This window comes from Clavelina lepadiformis, chromosome 4 (genome assembly GCF_947623445.1).
Source record: "Clavelina lepadiformis chromosome 4, kaClaLepa1.1, whole genome shotgun sequence".
Taxonomy (NCBI): Eukaryota; Metazoa; Chordata; class Ascidiacea; order Aplousobranchia; family Clavelinidae; genus Clavelina; species Clavelina lepadiformis.
This window is the reverse complement of record NC_135243.1, coordinates 7,588,546-7,611,369: the sequence shown is the minus strand read 5'-3', so window position 1 is coordinate 7,611,369 and position 22,824 is coordinate 7,588,546. Positions and strand designations below refer to the sequence as shown.

The window sequence follows — 22,824 nt, the reverse complement described above, 5'->3', positions numbered from 1 at the left end:
TTGTTAACATTGCTATTTCATTTGTAGGTTTTGATTCCAATAGCAGTCAAATTAATGTGATTGAGTCAGTGGTAAATGACCGATCAAGCCTCACTTTACAAAATGTCATTGAAAAAATATTGAGTGGCCCAGAATCGGGCAAAAATTGTCTAAGTGTTGCTTTGAAAACAATTTGTGAAAGATATGTTGAAGCTACTTCGGTAAATATAATTATTCTCTAATTATCGGGTTACTGTTTGCGTAAAATTCATAAAATGCCTTACCATCTATTTTTGTGATATGTGCAATATTATATAAATTTTGGACCAACGTTTTTTTATAAAGGCTTTACTTTTTAATTTTTTAAGTTTGATAGTTGCTACAACTGCAAACTTTTCACATATCAAGACTTTTAATTATGTGATTACAAATGTAAACTATCAAGGTAACCATACCATTCTCATTAGTATTACCCATCATTTGTCTATTTAACTGATTTTGAGCATACACAAAAATAGAAAGTAAAATCTTTGTAACTGTGTTTTAAGGTTACTTCATTGAGTGACTGCATCAGCATAGAACACTTTGGGCACTTTGTCACAAACTTAAGCATGCAAGTGGATAAAAAATACATAATAGTTCGTCACCTTCCTGAAACGTTGGAACCTTGCAAACCCAACCTCATCATATGTCAAGAACAAGAGGTGTTTTCAACACTTTTATCTCTGTACATGAATTCACCGGAGCAACAATTGCCCACTACATCTGAGGTTTTACTATGCTCAAAGACAACAACTAAAGAGGAAGCAGAACTGTTATTAAGACGTGCCATGCAAACTGGAACAAAAACAGGTTCACACTTTATAGAAATAGTACACTGTCAGATTTTTTAAAAGATAGACTTCATTTTAAATACGACATCACAGCAAACCAGTCTATCGTTATGAATCACCACTCAATTTTTGATATGAAATCAAAACTTTGTAGAACGTCACTGATGTCCTTGCCTTGCTTTATATATTTAATGGCATAGTATACATTTTCAGATCTGTTTTGTAATAGATTTATCTGCCATGCATGCCATTAATATAATCAACGTTAGCATTAATCAATTACATCAAGAATTATTGTTGACATTATAGTTTCTTTTAAGATACCAAGATCTATTGTCTTGCATTTGCTGATAATCTGACTTTTGATGTTGCTAATGCCACGGAAAACATGATGAGGCAGTTGGAAAAGGAACCCAATCTCAATCCAAACTACAAGCTTGTCATCATATGTTCTGCTCCACAGCAATATATTGCATCATTGCTATATGAGGTTGTATTTACTTGTTTGTCTCTTACCTGGGCAAAATTAAAGAGATTAATTAATTTTGGATGCAACTTATCTTTGTTCGTATTGACAGAATCGTGTGGAATATAATGCCCATATTTCACAAGAGATGACACAAACGTACTTGAACAATCACTTATCCATTGATCAGACAGAAATAGCTGAGTATGGTACCCGGTTTCACAATGCAGTCAAGACATCAGTGCAAGTTGTTTCTTCTGAACGAGCTGGCCTGGGTAAGGCTTTTTTTACAATTGATCGGATCCTGCAGATGTTCATGCAATTACTGACCACCAATTAAATATGGTATCGTGGTTCTTGAACAATGACTTTAAAAGATGTTTGCAGCACGTGCATCTAAATGCTTGCTTTGTTTATTACATAACATTTAGGTAAATCTTTGCACATCAGTCGATGTCGATCATATTTGCCGCAAAGTTTTCACAAGAGAACAATTAGATTGCTTGAGAAGCAGTTGGACGAAAACGATGTCATGCAATGTCTGCTTCCAGAAAAAGAAGATATATCCAATGGAGCTCCCCACTTCATCCACTTTGATGTGACTCCATCTGTAAGTTATTGCTAAACAATTTTATTTAACTTGCTATAGAGTGTATAAATACTTTGATTTTTATTATGGCAGGTACAACAGGGAGTCAACACGTTTATGTTCAATTTACTTATTTTGGGAGCATTCAAGAATAATCTTGGCACACTATGGAGAAGGCATCCCAACCACTTTTATTTTATTGAATTTACCAATTCTGAAAGTATAAAGGTAATATTTGCTGCTGAAATTTTATATTTTACGTCTTATTATAGTTTGCTATACAAGAAATGCTATTCGTTTTTATAAATATTGTAGGCACTAAACTCGTGTCTAGTAGAGACCCAGTGTATCTACTTCTACCAATTTCAATGGAAGTTAGTTAACTTCATTTAACACAAAAATTCTAATAACTCAAAATAACTCAACTGATCCTGACAAAATAACTAAGTACCGATCTCAATTATTACAACTTTTAATGACTCAAACTGTGGACAATTGACGGTACAGTAGAACTTTATAACTTGTAACATCAGAGTAACATTTACATCAAAGTAAAATTGCTTGTCTCAGCAAAATACCCATTAAAATACATATCAACAACTAACACCAACTCAAAGCCAACTATCGTCAAGTTTCAATTAGTTTTGACCACCTCAGCTAGAAATTAGTCGAAAACTTTATGTTGTGTAATTACCATAATAATAGTTAACATATGGTAATGTGAAGACTTGTTGTGCGGTTTTAATTGTTAAATACATTGTTCGTAACTTTGACATTAAACCGCTAGAAGACTATTTGAGCATCACAGTATGTTAACTAAGCTGGCAGTGTTGATGAATATAGTTGTATTATTCATTCAAATCAAAACGATTACTGCTTTCAGAACACATCCAAAGAGATGCTTTTAATATCACTGCAAAACTATACTGATGAACGCCTCATGTTTAATCGTAACAGCTTACATAATCCAGATGTAATAGAAAGGAGACACGTACTAACCAAAAATATAACACAGCATTTGATAGTAAATAAACGAAGTAAATTGCTAATAGTACTACAATCTTATCAGATCTGCACAAGAATTCCGTAGGAATAAGGGCTAATTTTAACAATTAGCACAACATCACGCTCTTTGTTCTCAGACTGAAGAAAGCTTTTGCACGACTAAGACTTGCCCCAGCCCGTTTACTGAGCTTGTGGTTGTACAAGTTATGATTGACACAATTTTTTTTTCTTATTTATTTTTATATTATTTATTGCCTGGATTTACAACTGTTCATCAGGACCACTGAACAGGTGCAAACAATGTTCATATCTTGCTCAAGGGTATTACAATGGTAGCACAACTGGTAATTCAACTATTTCTCTAAGTTACTGCATATACACTTTATACAGTACATAGTATTTCATTGTATTCTCAATGTTATTGTAAAGAATCTCACAATTAATCTTAGGGCGTCTCACTTGAGCAGCAACTTCTTGGTTTGCTTCCTGCCATCCACTGCATTTCCCCCAAGACCATAGTTTCCCAGAATTTCAATGGAAATATTGAAAATTATTTATTGATGGATGAAGTGGAATTTCAAAGTGAAACATATCAGCGTCCATACCAGTTCTTGCACCGCTACAGTAGAAATGAAAGTCTGGATAAATTTTCCTACATCTCACCCACTGGAACACCAGAAGATTGCATTGAAACACTTCTAAGCTATTCAAGCATTTCTGACCCAACATGGTCGGAGCTTCGGCACTTTGCTAGCTTCCTAAATTGTCAACTCCTGGATTGTGAACAATCTCTCTTTTGCAATCAAGCAATTGTGGGTGCAGATAGTGGTTTGTCTGGTTTCAAAAATTTTGTAGTTCGATTTATGATTCGCATGTCTCAAGATTTTGCAACCCCTTCTCTTAGCTTACCTGATGCTGGAAAAAATGATGTAGAAAATTCTGTATTTGAGCTTCATCAGTTGAGACGGCATTGGGAGGAAGATGTTCATCCTTATCTATTTTTTAATGAAGATCACATGTCTATGACTTTTGTGAACTTTCAGTTAAATCAAAACGGTGATTTACTTCATCCCAAAACAAAGCGAGTCATGGAAAACAGCCTTATGCGTAAGCAGCTGATGAGGGGATTAAAACTACAAAGAGTAAACTTGAATGAAGACTTTGATGCATTGTCGAGGCAACATAAGCTGTCGACACTCTGTAGAGTGATGGGAATTAAAGAAGATATTGATGATCCTGATCCTACCTATGAACTAACCACAGACAATGTTCTCAAGATGTTGGCCATCCACATGAGGTTTAGATGTGGTATCCCAGTTGTTGTGATGGGTGAAACTGGATGTGGGAAGACCAGAATGATTGAGTTTATGAGCAAACTGAAAGCAGGCAACAACCTTCAAGTACAAAACATGCTTATTGTAAAAGTACATGGCGGTATTACAGTGCCCATTATTCAAGAGAAAGTAAGAAAAGCTGTTGTCCTAGCTCGAAATAACAAAACAACTCATGCTGTAGAAACCATGCTTTTCTTAGATGAAGCAAATACAACAGAAGCAATATATGCAATAAAAGAATTTGTATGTGACCAGACTGTGCATGGTGAAGCTTTCAATGATACTGGGCTTAATATTGTTGCAGCTTGCAACCCATATAGGAGGCATAGTGAAGATGCCCTTAAAAGTATGGAAGAATCTGGACTAGGATTTCGCGTAAAAACTGACAAAACAGCAGACAAGCTTGGCAGCATTCCAATGCGTTGCTTGGTTTACAGAGTGATTGCTTTACCTCCAAGCATGCAACCACTGGTCTGGGATTTTGGTCAGTTGACTAATGATGCTGAGAAAGTATACATTGAGCAAATGGTTTCAAAACTAAAAGAACCAGCAGCTGCAAGATCAGTATTTCATTCACCACCAGCTATTCAATTGACTGTAAATGTGTTGGCTACCTCCCAAAAATACATGAGGGAACAGAGACAGCAGTGCTCCTTTGTCAGTCTGCGAGATGTTGAGCGCTGTCTAACAAGTTTTCTTTGGTTTTATCATAATCAGTCTTGGCTATTTCCAATGATACAGCAAGAGAACAACAAAACAGCGCTTGATCCAGTTGTTCGAACCTTGCTGCAGGCAGTTGGCATGTGCTATCATGTTACTCTTGAAGAGCGTGATAATTATCGTGAAAAAATCAGTCATTGTTTAAGAAGTGAAGGAATAAACCTGAGCAGTCAAGCGATCTTGGATGAAATAACAGCTTGTCAGGCTGTTTTCATCATGGAACTTACATTGGAAGACAACATTGCTCGCAATGAAGCACTTAGGGAAAACGTTTTCATGATGGTAATGTGCACTGAAATGAGAATTCCATTGTTTTTAATTGGAAAACCTGGAAGTTCAAAATCACTTGCAAAGACAATTGTCACTGATGCCATGCAGGGACCAAGCTCAAAAAGTTCTATATTTCAGCGTCTGAAGCAAATACATGTTTTGTCTTTTCAGTGCAGTGCTGTATCAGATGCAGTTGGAATTGAAGCAGTTTTTGGTCAGTGTGCACAAGTCCAGAAAAACCAAGATCCAGAAAAATTTGTATCAGTTGTGGTCTTAGACGAAGTGGGGCTTGCTGAAGACTCGCCAAAAATGCCACTAAAAGTCCTTCATCCATTGCTTGAAGGTGGTGGTGCAACAAGTGAAGAGCCCTTTGTTATGAATAGAGATGATCAAAAAAGGGTTGGATTTGTAGGAATATCAAACTGGGCATTGGATCCAGCAAAAATGAATCGAGGAATTTTTGTCCATCGTGGTGCCCCAACCGAAAATGATCTAAAGTTAACAGCCAAAGGGATATTTTCATCAGAAACAACACAGTTTAAAGAGATTGGAGAAATTGTTGATGTTCTTACTGCTTCATATTTAGAGATTTGTGAAAATCAGGAGCAGGAATTTTTTGGTTTACGTGATTACTACGGTTTGCTAAAAATGATTTTTGCTGTTGCAAACAAAAGCGAAACTGACCTTGAGTACTACCACGTTGCCAGCGCAATCAAGCGAAACTTCAGTGGAGGAAAGATTGACTGTGTTCATATATTTCTGAAACATCTTCAACGCATATGGCCTGATGCGAAAGTTCCCAAATTCTCATTGGAGTCAATGATTAGAAGCAACTTGGATTCTGTTAATGACTGTGAGAGCAGATTTCTTCTTCTCTTAAGCAATCAATTCACAGCCATGGGTCTTTTAAACAAAATTGTGGATTGCAGCAAATTTCAAGTCATATTTGGCTCCAGTTTTCCACAAGACAATGATTACACAGAATTGTGTCGCAACATTAACAAGATTAAAATGTGCATGGAGTCTGGCTGCACAGTTGTGTTGCTCAACCTTCGTGATTTGTATGAATCTTTATATGATGCTTTGAATCAACACTATGTGACTTTTGCTGGGCAGCGATACGTGGACTTAGGGCTTGGTGGACACAGAGTCAAGTGTCGTGTTGCTAAAGAATTTCGACTGATAGTCATTGAAGATAAAGATGTTGTTTATGATCAGTTTCCGATTCCATTGATCAACAGACTGGAAAAGTACATTTTTACTACTGATAGTATATTGTCTGGAGATCAGGAAGGAATTGCAGGCCGATTGGATGATTGGGTAAACTCATTTGCAGAAATGCTTACTCCTCTTCATCTTCGTCAATCAATGAAGCAGTTTGTTGCAAAAGACAGCTTTGTTGGCTACACAAGAGACAGTGCAGCTGCAGCACTGCTTTCTGTCATTGATTCTTGCAAGAAAAAAGACCAACATTCAGAGGCACAGAAAATTCAAGTTAATATTTATGATGAAGCAAAAAGAAAACTGCTAAATACTGCTACTCTTGATTCGGTGTTTAGGCTTTCTACATCTAAAGTTTATAAAGAGGCAGCGAAGCTAACAGAAAAGTATTTGCATGATCAAAGTCATGACAACCTTTTTTCTTTCTTTCACAGAATATTAGACCAAGACACGGTATTTGACTACCCATTGATGTACGAAATTATTTCCTTTTCACAGATTATGTCAGAACAAGATCGACAGAAATTAGAATCAGAGCTTGGTATGTTTGAAAGCTCTGTAAAGCTCGTAACTTTACAGCAGTTTCAGACACAAGAGGAATACAGTCAAAAGGTCCGCTTGTTTCTGAAATTTGCCACGGAACAAAACAGTGAAAATAGAAATGCAATACTACTCATACAATGCCCTCAAGCACAGCGCAATGGAAAACTTATTTCCTGTGCAAGATACACTGTCAAAAATTTAATTCAAGCAAGTTGGCCAAGCAAAGACAAAACATCATGTGGTATTGTAATTGCCTTCTTATACACCATGGAACGAACATGTGGAACAAGTCCAAACAATTCTCTATACAGTTTCTGTAGTTCTGATTGTCAGTCTGTGTACATTGATGAATTACGCATGTCGGCTGACTACATAGGACATGTCAGCAAGTTTTGGAACAAAACAATGAGTGAAGTGCTTAAGGAAAGCAAAGCAAGCCTTCAGCCTTCAACCTCGTCTTGCAAACTTCGAGATCCTGATTATCTTATTGATCCAAAAGCTTTAATATGTAATAGCATACCTAGTGCTATGATCAAGCTGACAAACAAGATTCAGTCTGATGGAACTGGTGACTTAGGGAAGCGAAACAGAGTAAAAATTATGCACCATCTTTGCACAGGAAATACAATGATCACAGTTCCATTTTTGAAGATTTTTTTTGAGCGCATTGTAAAAGCAATTCAAAACCATGAAGTTGCACTTGGTTGTGGTACATCTTGGCAACACACAGAAGCTTGCTCACATGAAGCCTTGCAAGAAGGTGGAACTTTTGGTAAAACTCTGTGGTTGCGATTGAAAAAGATGGTTACTGTAGCAATGGCAAAAATTGTGAGTATCATTGATGAAGATGATAATCTTGATCTGATTTGTGATGAACAAGTTGATCCTCATTTGGCTGATTTCTGGTTGAGAATGTTTAACAGCGATGATGCTTGCAATTTTAAGTTTAATGAGACATTCCACACTGCTAGTGAATTTGAAATTTACAACAAACTTGGCTTCAAATGCAAATTTCCATTCAGTCGGCAGATTACTGAGTTGTTCACCAAGCACTGGTTATGCATGCATAATGCAGAGAACCATGCCACCTTCTATACTAAAGTTGAAAATTTTTCTATAAACAATGTGGTTGCCGATTTACTTGAAAATAAACCCATGCACTTCCTTCATTGCTATGCTCATGATTTGGTTAACTTAAAATACAAAAGTGATCATGATGATATGGCTGAAATGAATTTAATTACTGAAGCTCTGCTTGCAATATTTAAATCCAAACAAAAGTTGAACTTACTTGGAGGAAACAACATGATAGCAAGTATTTACGCCAGTTTTATGGCATCATCATGCCAACTCAATCAATTCTCCATATTTGTTGGAATGTTTCCAGATATCCTTAATGAAAAAAACATGGAAAATTGGCTTGCTGAACAGAGAAAATGTGATGATTTTGTTTTGCATTTATTTGCTTTTGATGCCATTCTTCAAAGCCTAGAAGCAAACATTCAAAAGCTTTCAGAAAAAGATTATTACTCTAAATGGAGAGATCTTGTTAAAATTGTGATTAATACTGACATTGCTTTTGTACAAAGTTCAGCAATAACAGACCATGTCCAAGCAATTTGTATCAAAATGGAAAGTAAAAGAAAATCAATGGCTTTCATTGAGCTATTCCTTAAAACGCTGGTTCCAGATGGATTAGAAAGTGAACTGTTTAACAAATACCTTCAGACCCTTGCACCATCAGCAAGAAGGTTGTCAAAAGGAGCAAAAATAAGTGGTTTGGGAGATGCTAAGTTCCTCAAAATTGTAATTGATACCTTAAGAGGATGCAAGAATTTTATTTATCATAAGCACTTGCTTTCTTGGAATGACTTGAAATGCAAACTATGTAGCAAGGCAAAAGCAGTTAAACCAGTGGTGTTACCGTGTAAGCACTTTTTTTGCCTTAACTGTATTAAACTGACTGCTAATGCCAATATTAGAGAATGCCCAATTTGTCACCAGTGTTTTCCAGAAGATTTTCCTATTTCACCAACCCAGTTATCTGCGGAGCAAATTGTACACATGAACGCATTTAAAGCCAACTGCACTAGCTTCTTTCTTGAGTATCTGTCAAATCTTTGCTTTCCTGCTCCAGGCTCCTCATCAGATAATGATGTCAGTAAAGATGTTACCGAAGTGCTCCAGAATTTAGTCATCTGTGAAGAGGCAACAAGAACAATGACACCGCTGGAAGTGGAAACAGAAATGTTTGATAAAACTCCCACCGTTCGATCATTCATACTGCAATTACTGCTGAGATACAACCCGGAGAAAACACAGTCTATTCTTGAAACCCATTTCCAAAAACAGGATCAAATACTTAGCAATAGACAAGAACTAATGATGATTTATATTCGCTGCATTGAAGATTCGTTGCAGAACAGGTTTTCTGGCCTTGAAGCCCCATTACAAGGTTTTAACCACAGAACTGATGTAAATAGCTATTTGATTGCAGATATTGAAGAATTTCTCAATAGTGACAAATGCTTTGCACAAGTAGATGTTTTGAATGCAATTGCCAAGATGAGATTTCTGATAAAGCAGGCAACAGAACACTTTTACCGTTGCCATTATTCAGTAGACGAGAGTGAGATCGATACAAAGCAAAATGCTTCATTGCTTGATTTGTGTCACTTGTGTGAAAATCACGATCTTTCTGTAGCAAGGCAGTATTTTGTAAAAATCTTATGCCGGCGCTACGGGCTGAACACTTTCTCCCAGCTTAATCAATCTGAAGAGTTTCGGGATCTGATCCCAGGTGATCTTAAACTGGAATATTTTGAACAAGACACCTCTCCCAGCACTTTACTTTATGCTATTGGGCCAGAATATGCATCAACACAAAATTTACTTTTGTCTGTGGATAAAATAGAATCATTTAAACTCATTATCGAAAGTCTTTGTGAAAAAGCAAAGTCGTCTACAGATACTGCTGTTTCAGTGATGCATAGTGTACTAACCTGGACAAGGTCATCTCAAAACTTGGAAATAGCAATTATTAGAAACACATTCTTCACAAACTTGCTTGAAGATTTTGAAAATGTTCCAAACATTCCATCAAGTTTAGTGAATCACTACAAAGCTCTTGCACTAAACAAATTTCTGCCATCACAGATAGGAAACATTGGAGATAACATGTTTCATGCTCTTATAGAGTTGGTTGAGTTGATTGGTTCGTGCATTCACTTCAGTTCATCCTCACTGCTGGTGGACTTTGCTGAATTGATCACCAATCCACAAACAATTCAAAACTCATTTTTACCCACGATGCCTCAGTCATCTTATTTTGAAGTGAAGGATGTTGTTGCTGCATTAGTTGAACAATATGGTAAACCTCCAAAATCTTACCTATGCCCAAATGGTCATGTTTACTTCATTGGAGACTGTACCAACCCTAATGATGAAGGTATTTGTCCTGAATGCAAAAAAGCTATTGGAGGGGTTAAAGGAAGCACAACTTTGCAACCTGACAATGTTGCTGGGGAAGTCACAGAAATTTCCCAGGCTGGTTATTTGCTTGGAAGTGCAAAGGATCGCTCTTCATCTGCTGTTCCTGAGCGAAGTTCAAGTCGACTGTCTGTTTGTGTAATGAGGATGTTCTTGCATAGTGCTTTGGTCTATGCAGCTGCAAATGACAATTATTTAACCAGGTATGTTTTAATATATATCTATATTACAATAAATTTGTTCAAATATAAAAGGCAATAGACATAACTTCTTCAAAGTGTAAGCTTGATTTTTTTTAAATAACAATGGTTTATATTGTGTTTTTTTCAGAATCTTAGAATTGAAATCTTCAGAAGAAACTCAGGAATTCCTATTTTGTCACTTACAAAAGGACCTTAACCAGTTTTGTGACTGTCTCGGAAAAAGTATTGAAGATGCAATTTTATTTCTTCATCAAGTGGCAAAAGTGGTGCGAAATACCCAAGTAAGCATAAAAAATTTATGGAATGATCTCGTGGTAGTGGAAACAAGTAGCATGTTTGAAAGTGCGTTTGTGTCATCAACAAGTTTGCATATTTAGTCTACTACACAAAAACTATAACATTGGTTATGTAGATACGGAAGCCTCCACAGGCACATTTTAAGTCCATGGAGGCAAGGAAGAATTGGGAAATCGAGTTTCATCGTCAATACTTAGCATCCGTTTTTATCCAGAGTGATGAAAAAATTGATGAAGCTCGCAAGTTGTGCTTGTCATCACGGAGACAGAATAATCTAGAATGGTTTGTTTTCACCATGATAAGCAAATAAAAATTCTCAGGAAAATTGTACCAATTGTAGCAGTCTCAATTTTTCTGTTGTGACAATGGCATATCAACTATATGCAAAACTATTAATTATATAAAAGTTAAGCACACTTCATACATTTGCTAGCATGGTTTATGAAATGTCAGAGGATGGAAAAGTAGATTCTTTGTTGGACGAAGATGATCAAGTTTCATTTCATTCACCATCTCTTTGGCGATTTCAGGCTCATGTCACTGTTGAACACTTGAGACAGAGGCTTGAAGGAATGGTGTCAGGAGAAAAAGGTGTGATACTAAAGGCTATACTGATATAAACAATTGGTATAGTGACATCATATAATTGTATACTGCATGTATGTTTCTAAGTTGTATAAATGTGAAAAAATACCGTACGTTTTTCAGATGATGGTTCAGTTTTAAAAGCAATTTTGAATGAAACAGACTTGTCAGCTGTGCAACATCTGCCAGCTATAATTAGTATACAAGCAGCACTTATACAAAGGTAATGTGGAGAAATACTTTACAATAACTTTGTTATATTGTTATGAAAATTGTAAATGTCTGAATTATTTTATTGTGCATTCTTGTGTCAAACTTTTACAAAGCTTATTGCTATGCACACTTGTATATTTTATACCCTTTTGAAATAGTAAAATTGATTTATTTTACGGTATGAATAAGGTTCAAGCATAAAGTCGATATGGCTGATATGGATGTTATGACCTTGCAAGACTACTGTTATGATAACAATATTGGGGAAGATTTTCAATTTCAATTTTACTTTGGCATTTGGGGTCTGGTAAGAAAGTGGTTTTATTTCTATTGTCGACATGTTATTTCACAAAAATTGTTGCAAGCGCTGATACCTTCATTTCTATATAATGTCATTTTCTTAACATATGCATTTTTGTGTCTGAAACATAAAATAAATTCTTAATAAAAAGTATTATTTTACCTTGGCATTTAGGCTTATAAATATTTGACATACTATTGTACAATTGAATAGAAATATACTATTAAATTGTACTAAGTTTTGCCTATGTGATAATGTACCATGTACCAAATCATTCTACTTTGTAATTCAGAACTTTGACCGATCCGTTTCACAAGTATAAGCATCATAACTTAATCTGGGATTTGATACTCTATTAAGCTTAAGAGAAACTTTGCCAAATCAAATGCTCACGGAATTCCCCAACAATACTTTGAAGAAGAACTAAGCTTTAAGAGCCCAATATCGATGCTTGTTCCAAGCAAAGCTGGACGAGGAAGATGTGCGCTTGCGTTAACCGAATACGTTGTGGAGAAACAAAATCACCTTCTGTTGAAGTGCAGGAACTTGATAACTCCGACTCCTTCGTATGTTTATTTTTCACAAATTTTGCACAACCTTTTGATAAACAACAACCTGTTGCTTTTTTGTGTAGTACTTTGAAAGCGTGGCATGTAAAATTTTTCCTATCCATACGCTATTTAACAGAAACTAGCTTGCCCATTTTTTTGCATTTCTTATTTACTGTATATTTGGATGGTGTACTGTGACAGGTTTAAAGAAGTGTCAATTCCGGACATGAGAATAAACGACTTGATTTGCATCGACGACGATCGCAGTCTGTTGCCACTGATTTTGGCCAACGCAGAATACGAAGTCACCAGGGGTGAGACTGGCATCAAACATCGTATCGCTTATCGCGTGCCAGCATTGGAAAAGCAGGTAACTAATAATTTTTATTGAATATTTAATGAAACCTCTTTTAGCAGTTGTCACACTGTAGGTATAATCTAAAAATCCTACAGGAAAAATGAATATTGTGTCTTTTACTAAAAATGTTTGTGGCTAAACAAAACATGGTTATTGGTTTTAAAGTAAACTCAATACCTTTCTTTTGCGTTGAGTAAGCTTTTAATCAATTTCAGATTCTTGACAAGTTTATCTTGAATAAGAAGCTTTTAAAGAAAGAGGTGAGTTTGTGGTGATAATAATAACGCCGTAGTTTTGTGGTTAGTTTAGTACGCTGTTGACAAGTCACGTGTTTTAGACGTTGCCTTGCATGGAGTACTTACAAGACACGGGCATTGAAAAGGAATGTGAAGAAATGCAAAACAACGTGGAGCAGGTAGAAGTTGCACACTGACATACTAATCTGTAACTGAATTTTATTCTAGATGAGAAGCAAATGAACGTACTATGTATTTGTTGATAATTATTTCTTCCAACCAAATTCTGCACAACAAATGAGCAATGTTGCAGGGTTTCTGAAGCATAACTCTACTTTTTTTTTTTTAGTCGTTTGTGATTCTTAAAATTGTCCAAAAGCTTGACGACATGATGCAAAAAGCTCGTCTCCCGGACATATGCGAAGGTGTTCGTACTCTTACCCTTGTGATCAGCTATCTTGCCAAAGTAAGAGTTTTCTCTAAATGCTGTTATTTGTCCCCATGATTTTAAAATACAATATCAGAGTAGCTACGTGGGGCAAATTAAAAGAATAACTTTTATTTATCATTTTTGAATATTTCAAGATTTTTCTTTAAATTGCCTTACATCCCCATGCTTTTTTCAGAGATTTATAATATATTAAGCGTCGTTGTCCGCTATAAATTACCAGAATTAACAGAATATTTATAGGCTGGCAGCAATCCAGACCAGCTACTAACAAATTACGTCACCGAGGACCTACTTCTGCCATCAGATGAGGCTGCCATGATACCGAGAACTGCTCAGCTGCGCCACACACTGGCTTTGTTCGAAAGTTTATCCTGGCAAAGATCTGTTCGCTTTGTGGCTACTGGCCAGGATCCATTTGCTAACATCGGTGCGTTGGTTATAATTGCTATAAACGTCGGCTATGTGTTGCCAATGCTATTTTCGTAATTATAGCTTCATGGCCAGTAAAAATGCCATTCTAGCGCTTGCTATTCATATGTTATTCTTTAAAGTTTAAACTGTGCCGTGGATAGTTTTCAAAGTGAAACATTTGTTGGTAATTTAGATTTGAGGCCCATAAGGTATGTGATGGTTGAAGCTAAAATATGACTTCTTGCAAGCTGCCCAACTCCTGTAGAAAGCTGCTTGTCCAAGGCAACACAGAGTATAAACGCCAACAAAAATTAAGCTTGAACGTTCGGCACATGAAAAACTTAAAACGACCTTCCTGCTAGCACTCGCACGCGAAAACGATTCAATTATGAGCACGTACGGTCATCCAAACGTATGTTAAAATTAAAAGAAAATGTCTAAATGTATCCATCGAAAAAAAGCAATTTCGAGGTATGGGATATTTATGTGACACTGCCCGTCACAGATTCTATTACATTTTTACCAAATCGTCAATACTGGAGGTGATGCAGTAAAAGTCGTTTTTTTTGTCTTTTGGATTATGACATCTTTTCTGATTTCAGTTAACCAAGTAGAAACACCAAACGTAGAAGTTGTTAAAAAATCTTTGGACCGTATCAACATACCACAGTTGCAGTTTGAACTGAATTCATTGATTTTGATCAAACAAAGCTTGTCTCCAGAATCAAGGTTTGTTTTTCCAAACTTACTATAACAATTTGTTGTAGACCAAACTTGTTTTTGAATTATTTGGCTGTGCTGCAGTACCATTGCTATAACCATAGGTGGGCAGTACCGCGGTACTATAGTACCGAATTACTGTATCGCGGTACTTTTTCAGTAACGACACCGGTACCGTCAGTACTTTTGAAAAAAAATACCGAATCTCTGTACCGAGTTACTTTTTTCAAGAAGTTTCAATCGGTCCCGGTACTCGGTACTTTTCAAGTGATAATTTCAAGATTTTAATAAGTATATTTTCAAAAATACATATTAATTAATCCTTCATACTAATTTTACCATTTGTGGATCTTTTTAAATCTAGAAATGTCAAGTAAAATTGCAAGCGATTAACGTCACATATGTTTTGACCTGAAGTAATTTGAACCGGGGACATAATTGCGGCAAACATTGCATTTGTAGCAGCAGCGTCTTTTACACGAACAGTACCGGTACCGAGAACCGACAAAGTACTGAACTACTTTTTTAAAATAGTACCGAGTACCGTTACCGAGGGTACTTTCGAAGTACCGACCGCCCACCTCTGACTATAACCAGTTTACTTACCTAGAATTAATTACGTTGTTGATTACTTCTGCGAAGGAGGTTATATTTGCCCGTTTGTCTGTCTGCCTAATAGCAACATTGCTCAAAAACTGTTTGTTATATTTGTTTTGAAATGCAGCGACATACTTACTCATACTAATTTTGCGATCGACTGGTCGACTGTATGATGTAGGCTATATGTATATTGGGCACCTCTCCAACATAGGGTAAAGTATTTCTGCAGGACAATGCTGTATTTCTGACAATTTCACATGAAAGTTATGAACTGCCTTGGCAGAAGTATGCATGCATGATACTTATCTAAGGGTACCTTCTCTGAGGGTTTTTCCAGTTTTCAAATTTTCATCCAAAGTTTTATCGTGTTTTGTCAGTTTAAGAGACAACCTTCAAGCATACGTGGCTATGAAATATGATGATGACGTAGACAGCGACTGGTGTCAGAATCTTCCGGAAAATTTGAAGATTAAACACGGAGCTCATCTGTTCAAGATATCCGTGGAAATGAGCGAATGATCCCAAAGATAAATACAAACTATAATATTATGAATGGCAAAGCTACAACAGCTGAAAAACTCCACCCATTTTGTTTCTTTTACCCTTCTTCTGGTTTTTATAAATACGACTCACCTTTATTTTTATTGAGTACTTTCAAATCCAGATAAAAAAGCTTATTAGATTATCTTATCGTAGTGGTTCTGCTTTTCCTTCAATCTGCCTTGTTTATCTCATGATTGAGTTCAAAATGTGTCATAATGTTCATGTATTCTTTTTAATTAAGCATTATGTAGCCTGTATGATCACCGTTGTCTGATTTTCGAGTACTGTGGTTAAAATCGATTTGTGCTTTAGTTATTCCAGCAATAGTTCGTTAATCGTAGTAGTCTGTTGTTTTGCAACAAATTTTTGCATTCAAGATATTTCAAGAATATTTGCTCGTATTGTAGCCTATGTAGTTTTACAATTATCGCACGTTCCCAGAGATTTTTTCATTTAAGCTTAAGAACATTCTCTTGCAAAGGATCATCAATCAGTTATAGGCCTAAGTAAATTCCATCTAGAAAAATATTCCTCTATGCTTTCTGATTACGGAGTTCTACTTCTGTTCTTTTTTGCGATTCCTCTTTGACTGATGAAAACCAATTTTTGTAAATAAACTAATCCTATAAATTTTATCTAACTTCTTCTTTTTGTCTTGTACGCTGTTTGGCAATACATTAATAGATAAAAGTGTTTTAGCTTCCGTTTTCTCTAAGTAGAAAAGGAAACAGAAAAGCAGTACAGCACGTCAGGGACGTGTGTCGAATTCGTAAGAGTAAAGTATCCTTACCAACGTCATATCGGACTCGTTGCTACAAAAATAGAATTAATGCATTTAGACCAGGGGTGTCAAACTCAATCGCACCAGGGGCCAAAACTCAAAACTTATTTAACGCCGCGGGCCGTAAGGATAAAACTTGATTGAACGTTTCGTGACACGAGTACATGAATTGGAACAGGCAGCGAAACAACACTAAATTTTTGATGTTTTTGACGATTTTTGACTGTGCTATTTTTGATTATTCTTCTCTTACATCATTTTTTTCCTTCATCTCCTTGCAAAAGCATTAAAGAATTAACAAACAATAAAGAAAAAAGCAGCCCAGATTACGAGCGTTAGAATAAATCGATTTATTCTATCGTATGATGGGGCAACTGCTGTGCTGCTGTATTGTGCGATTTGTTATTATCTTGTTTCTTGCTTGAAAAAAATAAGTTATACTGTACAATGATCTCGAGGGCCGGAAATAGTTCAATGTATAAAATAGCATTGCGGGCCAAGTTTTATTGTAAAGCTGGCCGTGAGTTTGACACGTATGATTTAGACAATAAGGTACTTTACATCATATCGAAACACTGGAAAGTGTCATAAACTCATAGTACTTTGTACTACAAGGTAAACTAGTAAATATAAGTTATCAATTATTATGCGTTATTAACGACATCACGGGGTGGGTGCAGTCCACATTGCCAATTTTGTTGCTTTTGTAGCTATTGCAGGCCTGACGAAAGTTTGCAGTTGCTTGTCCATCTTTTCAATGTATTACGCGACAAACGTGTTTGGACAAAATGCAACGATGGTTGTGCAACTTCCGGTTCTGCTTCGACACTATAGATTATTATAGGCTTACAGTAATATATCTATCGCTCATTTTCCTACGAACTATTGTGTTTCAAAAAGCATTTGAGACCTTTGTCTCAACAGAATAAAAGTGATAGGCTACTCTTTTGAAGAGCAGATCGACTTGGAAAGAGTTGTTGTGTTGTATGACGTATGAAATCACCGCGCCTGCAAATATCGCTTCAGGAAACAAAACCTTCCAAAACAAGCTACGTAACGAAAACAGGAGAGAACTCATCGATTTGGTAAACTCCCGAATTGAAAAAAACAGTTCCACAGGCGTAGCCTTTTATGCCGCCATCACATTACAGGCTTATGTACTTCAGCACTCATTAGGCCAGTAGTAGTAAGGTGGCAGGACATTACGTCCAGTTGAGATTACATTAAAAGTGAATGTAAATAACTAGTTTTAGTTTGATGAAGAGTTGTTCAACTATGAATTACAAAGCTTTAGCGTATAAGGTAAAGAAAGACTACGTGTTTAAAGTAAAAATATGCTCACGTATAAATCAACGCACAGATAGTTGAATAAACGTTTATAGCAACCCTGGATCAGCTCGTCAACAGCGGCCAGTATAGAGGCAAACGACCACTGGGTCAGTAAACTTTACTCTAAGCTAAATGTAAAAAATGAAATAAACTATAGTCGGCTTGCATTATTCATGTTTTTGTTTAGCATAGACAGTTGAACAACTATTTACTTTCATGCGTTTATATCGCATCTTCGGTGGTAGAAATTAATGAGTCTGTGAAGTGTAGCTTGAACTGGTCTCAGAATCTTTGCGACAAGAGAGTACTCATCGATTCAGTTAAGTCCTGAATTCGAAAAAAAAGTTCTATCGGCGTTGACTTTTATGCCGCCATCACATTACAAGCGTTTTTACTTCGGCTTTTGGCGCTCAGTAAGCTTATAAGGTGGCAGGACATTACGTCGAGTTGAGAGTTGAGACTACATTAAAACTGAATGAAAATAACTAATTTTAGTTTGTTGAAGAGAATGGGGGAGAATAGGTAAATGTCTCTTTTTTTATTGTGTTTAGGTGTTCGCCTAGCGTGGTTTGAGGGCGCGACCTCAGTAACAGCATGGCTACGCTACTGCGGTTTAATACGCCTTCACAGCACCTTCACTTGATTGTTCTTGTTTCCTCTTTGCATAACCTTCAAGTGTATTAAACAAAATGGAAAAAAGAAAATACAACGATGAAAAATATGTTTCAAAAAATATGGCTCCAATTAACTCAATTATGAGATGACTGATGACATGGTAGATGTGTGGAGACGCAATCGCCCCGCTTTTGAATAAGCTAATGAAAAACGCGAGGAACATAATGAAGTTGTACAGAAACGGGTAAACGGAATAATAATAATTAATCAGTGCATGCAGCGCTCGCACTAAAGGAACTCTCTCGAAGTAAATTAGCGGAAGAAGGAACGACAGTTTAATCGTTTAATTTTTGCCCAGCTGTAGCGAAAAATTGTTCTTAGATGCGTGAAATATTTCTCATATTCCAAAGCGTAGTTCATATTCTCGAGAACAAAACAGCTTAAGATTCGTAAATTTAACAGAATTTACGAAACCTTAGGCACGGCTTATTTGTGTTTCACAAATAAACACAAACAATACTTTTCAAATATAACGACGAATAAGCATGTACAATTGTACATTGTACTGTATTTAAATAAACATGCGCAATGATGAATTTAAATTTTTCAACGCTAATTATGCAATTGTACATTGTGTCGTTAAAGGCAAACGAGGTTTCATTGCACCGATCTTGAGCTGGATCCAAACAAGGATTTTTAACGAGCATATTTTATCTTAGTTATTCTTGAAATCCGCTCGCTTAAAATCCTAAGTTTATCCAACCTTACAGTTTACTGTAATTAAAATGGTATTCTTGAAGGTAATACCTTTGGGTAATCCCGTACCACGAAACTACACTCTCATATCGGATTATGTCGGTAGATTACTGTATTTTAGTTAGTTTGGCTTGAGTGCGAAAGTGTACAACCACGTGCTGCATTTATGATTTGTGTACAAGTTGATGTCAGTTTGTTAAACACTTTTGCACTAGAATATAGACCCATTTAATTTTAGCAATTGACTGTGTGGAGCAAAAGACGTAGTACGGTAAGTTACTAATCTTGTTGTAGATAATGTAGATTGTAGAAGGACAAGACAAGTTTTTTAATATTCTTGTTACAGTTGATTTCATTTTATTGCATGTTTTTGGCCATGGTGAATTTAAAATGCATTTATGACGTGATAGTATCAGGGTTATCGTTGTTTTAGCCTACAATATTCCGTAGCCTCCAGTAGAGTGCAAAACTCTGCTACTGGGACTTTCTTTGACAAACATTACAGTTTTGTTTTCATGCAACTACAGGCAACTTGAATGGGACTCGTCAAATTTCAGTTGAAGTTGGCTGGTTTTTGTGCTTTTCTTTGAAGCATTTTTTTTTCAAGAAAAACTGCTTTTAAGAAGTGAAATAACTCTTTGCAGCATATTTGTAAAAATTTGTATACCTTCTTCAAAAAACTTGTCCAAAAATTTATCGGACTGTTTTCTCAAAGCCTTTTCTTTGCAGCTGCTTGCAATTCACTCAATTTAATTTGAAAGTGACTCGAGATTTTATCCGCAGCTGTCCTTATTTCAATAGATATTCGATAGATTACCTCTGTAATGAATGTCAAGTCATTCAACTAATCAAATGATTAAACAAAGAAACGCCTTTATTATTTCTTTTCATAAAATGTTTTATTTCATATTTTCAGCCCTGGAATCTTTATAAATTATCGTCTTTGTTTAATAAGCAAACTGACGTAAAATCAGCAACGTTTCAGTAATCAGATTCAAGTTCCTGCAAAAACTATTGAACCGTCTGTGGATTGTGGTGTAATTCTCGAAAACAAACTTATTTGAATTTGTAAATAACCTCTTTCTTGATATCTATGCCAGGGCTACTCAACTGGCGGACCGCGGTCCGAATGTGGACCTTTTCAGTGTTGAATCCGGACCTTATCTGTCTCAGTATTTACGCAAATGAAATCATTCATCATTAGTTTTGTTATTCCTGTTTATTCAATTAATCAGCGAGTGTGTAAGTGGTAGCTCAAACTAGTCTTCTAGTGGTTTTTTTTAATAGGTCGTTTGTCAATCGGGGCAGCCGGCGTTTTGCGCCATCTTTTGTTGATAAAACAATGTTTACACAAATTTATAAAAAGACCACTAAGGAGATGTAGCCTTCGACAGCGCTGTTTCTGGGTAAAGTCCATCATCAGCAAGGCGCTAATTGCAACCCATAAAGGACACCAGTTTTTTAACAAAACCAAATCCATTATCGTTGATTTGCAAAAACAAAAAAACAGCAGACAATATCACAATTTCAAACAAATCAAACAAGCCCAGTTGACGTCACAATGCAACCACGGAAAAAACAAAAGGGCGAGTAAAATGCAAAGGGCAAAAACAAGTTACAGTTTCATTTTGCAGATGTACAGGAACAAAGTGCAGTGTTTTTATTACTTCTGTTCAGCTCCAGACTAACAATAATTTGCATTTGTATATACCGTATTACATTTGTATAACTGTAAATTATTTCATGAGAGTTATAACGGACCTAGGCAAATTTTTAACTTTTGTAACTGGACCTTTGCTAAAAATAGTTGAGTAGCCCTGATCTATGCCATCCAAGGTCGGCCCCGGCAGCGCAGTGGAAAAGCACACTGTCTCGCAGTTACAACGTGCGTATGAATGTAAGTTTGTTTCTCAGGGTGTCCCTTTGAGCAAGCCACCTAATTGATAGCTCTGCAGCCTTCATCAGCTCTAGCTGTTGTACTCAAAATAAATGTCCTGGGCAAGCATTTGCTCTCAAATCAACGTTGGGGAGAGGCAATCACCATCACCGTTAATGTGTCATTGTAGTTGTATATGCAACTGTGTAAGATATGCGCTTGCTGCCGAACTCATCAGCAGCCAATGATGCGAAAGGCTATGATATGATCCTAACCAAAGCTTTATTGCATAACGTTTCTTTGCTTGATAGGTAATGCAAGGGTCCACTACAACTTGTTGTACTTCAAATGCCTATTTCGGTAAAATAATGAAAATTGTTTTAAAAGATACATTTTGGTTATCAGTCAAATAACCATCATTGGTATGTTTATAGTTTGTCTAAACTTATGCATATATTGAACAAGTAAAAATTGAAATTGTGTGCTGAAGTGATTGCTAAGAGAGTGAACATCACAACATTAAAGAAAAGTGGATCTTTCCTGTTTCTTGCTCTTCTTGTAATGGAGCAAAAAGTAAGTTGCATAGTTACATGTTAGTGAAACCTGCATAACCAATGTCACTATGTCAGTAAAGTGTGGCTTATTTGCTTTGAAAAATTAATCAAATTCGTCTATTTTGTATGGTTATTAATCATTGCACAGGAATGAACAACAAAGAAAAATTGTGCCTCTTGCTTCCATTGTTGGAAGATGCTCTTTCAAAGGATGATGTTAACCTTCTTGTCAAAAGGCTGACAAAACAAAATTGCATTAAATGTAATAATGTACATTATTTTAAAATAAAATATTTTAATTCCAGTTTGTTGCTGCAATGGTCTGCAGGTTCTGTAAACTTTATTGTTGCAAGTTATGCTTTGCAGGTGTACCTATCCAGAGTAAAAAGTCACAAGAGCAGAGTGATGCCTTTTTATTGGTACAAGCTCTGCAAAGTTCCCTGGTGAAAAATTGGAATTATTTTTTTCTGGATGCCATCCAATTGTTAAGTAAGTTGCGGTAAACAGAGATTACCTCAGAGTTTGTGGTGGTGTGGATTGTGCAAATTGAACAGAGTGGTCATTTCTAATTTGTGTGTTTATTTAATGCCATAGTTACAAATCGTCTTTCCTAATTCCTACTACGTATTATTTGTTCCAATGGCATTTCAATAACTACAGAACGCACTGAAAAATATCTGTTTTATAAAGTATTTCTGATATTGCTTGTATAAACTATAGGGCTTGGATGTGCTTGAACTTAATAAAGGATGTGTACGTACAATTAGCAAAGCCTTAAACATAACATGCAGTAAATGCGTAATACAAAGCCAATACATAGATAGTCTTGTTAACAATGAAAACTGCTTTTAAACATTTTAAATTATGATTGTTGAACTACTTTAAATAGTTGTAATAATCGCACTAGTAGAAGATTAAATTGAGTTTATTTATTACCAACATTTTACGCGTTATAAGTTATAACTAGTGTTGCTTTGAATTTCATCATTCATTCA

The 22,824-nt window shown here is 36.0% G+C and overlaps 1 protein-coding gene across 4 annotated transcripts in view; it reads left to right on the top strand.

Annotated features, from left to right (window-relative positions):
• The window catches only part of LOC143452797 (E3 ubiquitin-protein ligase rnf213-alpha-like), a 42,208-nt gene extending 25,597 nt beyond the window's left edge, over positions 1–16,611 (top strand). For 3 of the 4 annotated variants that reach the window (XM_076953904.1, XM_076953903.1, XM_076953902.1), the window contains 20 exons: positions 28–200; positions 528–831; positions 1,133–1,302; positions 1,391–1,553; positions 1,710–1,888; positions 1,961–2,095; positions 3,322–10,652; positions 10,780–10,933; positions 11,065–11,231; positions 11,383–11,540; positions 11,658–11,757; positions 11,937–12,054; positions 12,409–12,614; positions 12,801–12,969; positions 13,173–13,217; positions 13,295–13,372; positions 13,543–13,659; positions 13,885–14,071; positions 14,658–14,784; positions 15,753–16,611. In XM_076953904.1, coding sequence (XP_076810019.1) covers positions 28–200; positions 528–831; positions 1,133–1,302; positions 1,391–1,553; positions 1,710–1,888; positions 1,961–2,095; positions 3,322–10,652; positions 10,780–10,933; positions 11,065–11,231; positions 11,383–11,540; positions 11,658–11,757; positions 11,937–12,054; positions 12,409–12,614; positions 12,801–12,969; positions 13,173–13,217; positions 13,295–13,372; positions 13,543–13,659; positions 13,885–14,071; positions 14,658–14,784; positions 15,753–15,894 — 10,223 coding nt within the window. In that variant the 3' untranslated portion in view covers positions 15,895–16,611. Of the gene's footprint in view, positions 1–27; positions 201–527; positions 832–1,132; positions 1,303–1,390; positions 1,554–1,709; positions 1,889–1,960; positions 2,096–3,321; positions 10,653–10,779; positions 10,934–11,064; positions 11,232–11,382; positions 11,541–11,657; positions 11,758–11,936; positions 12,055–12,340; positions 12,615–12,800; positions 12,970–13,172; positions 13,218–13,294; positions 13,373–13,542; positions 13,660–13,884; positions 14,072–14,657; positions 14,785–15,752 lie in introns of those variants that run through there. The other variant, XM_076953905.1, reaches the window with a different exon arrangement.
• Positions 16,612–22,824: the final 6,213 nt, after the last annotated feature.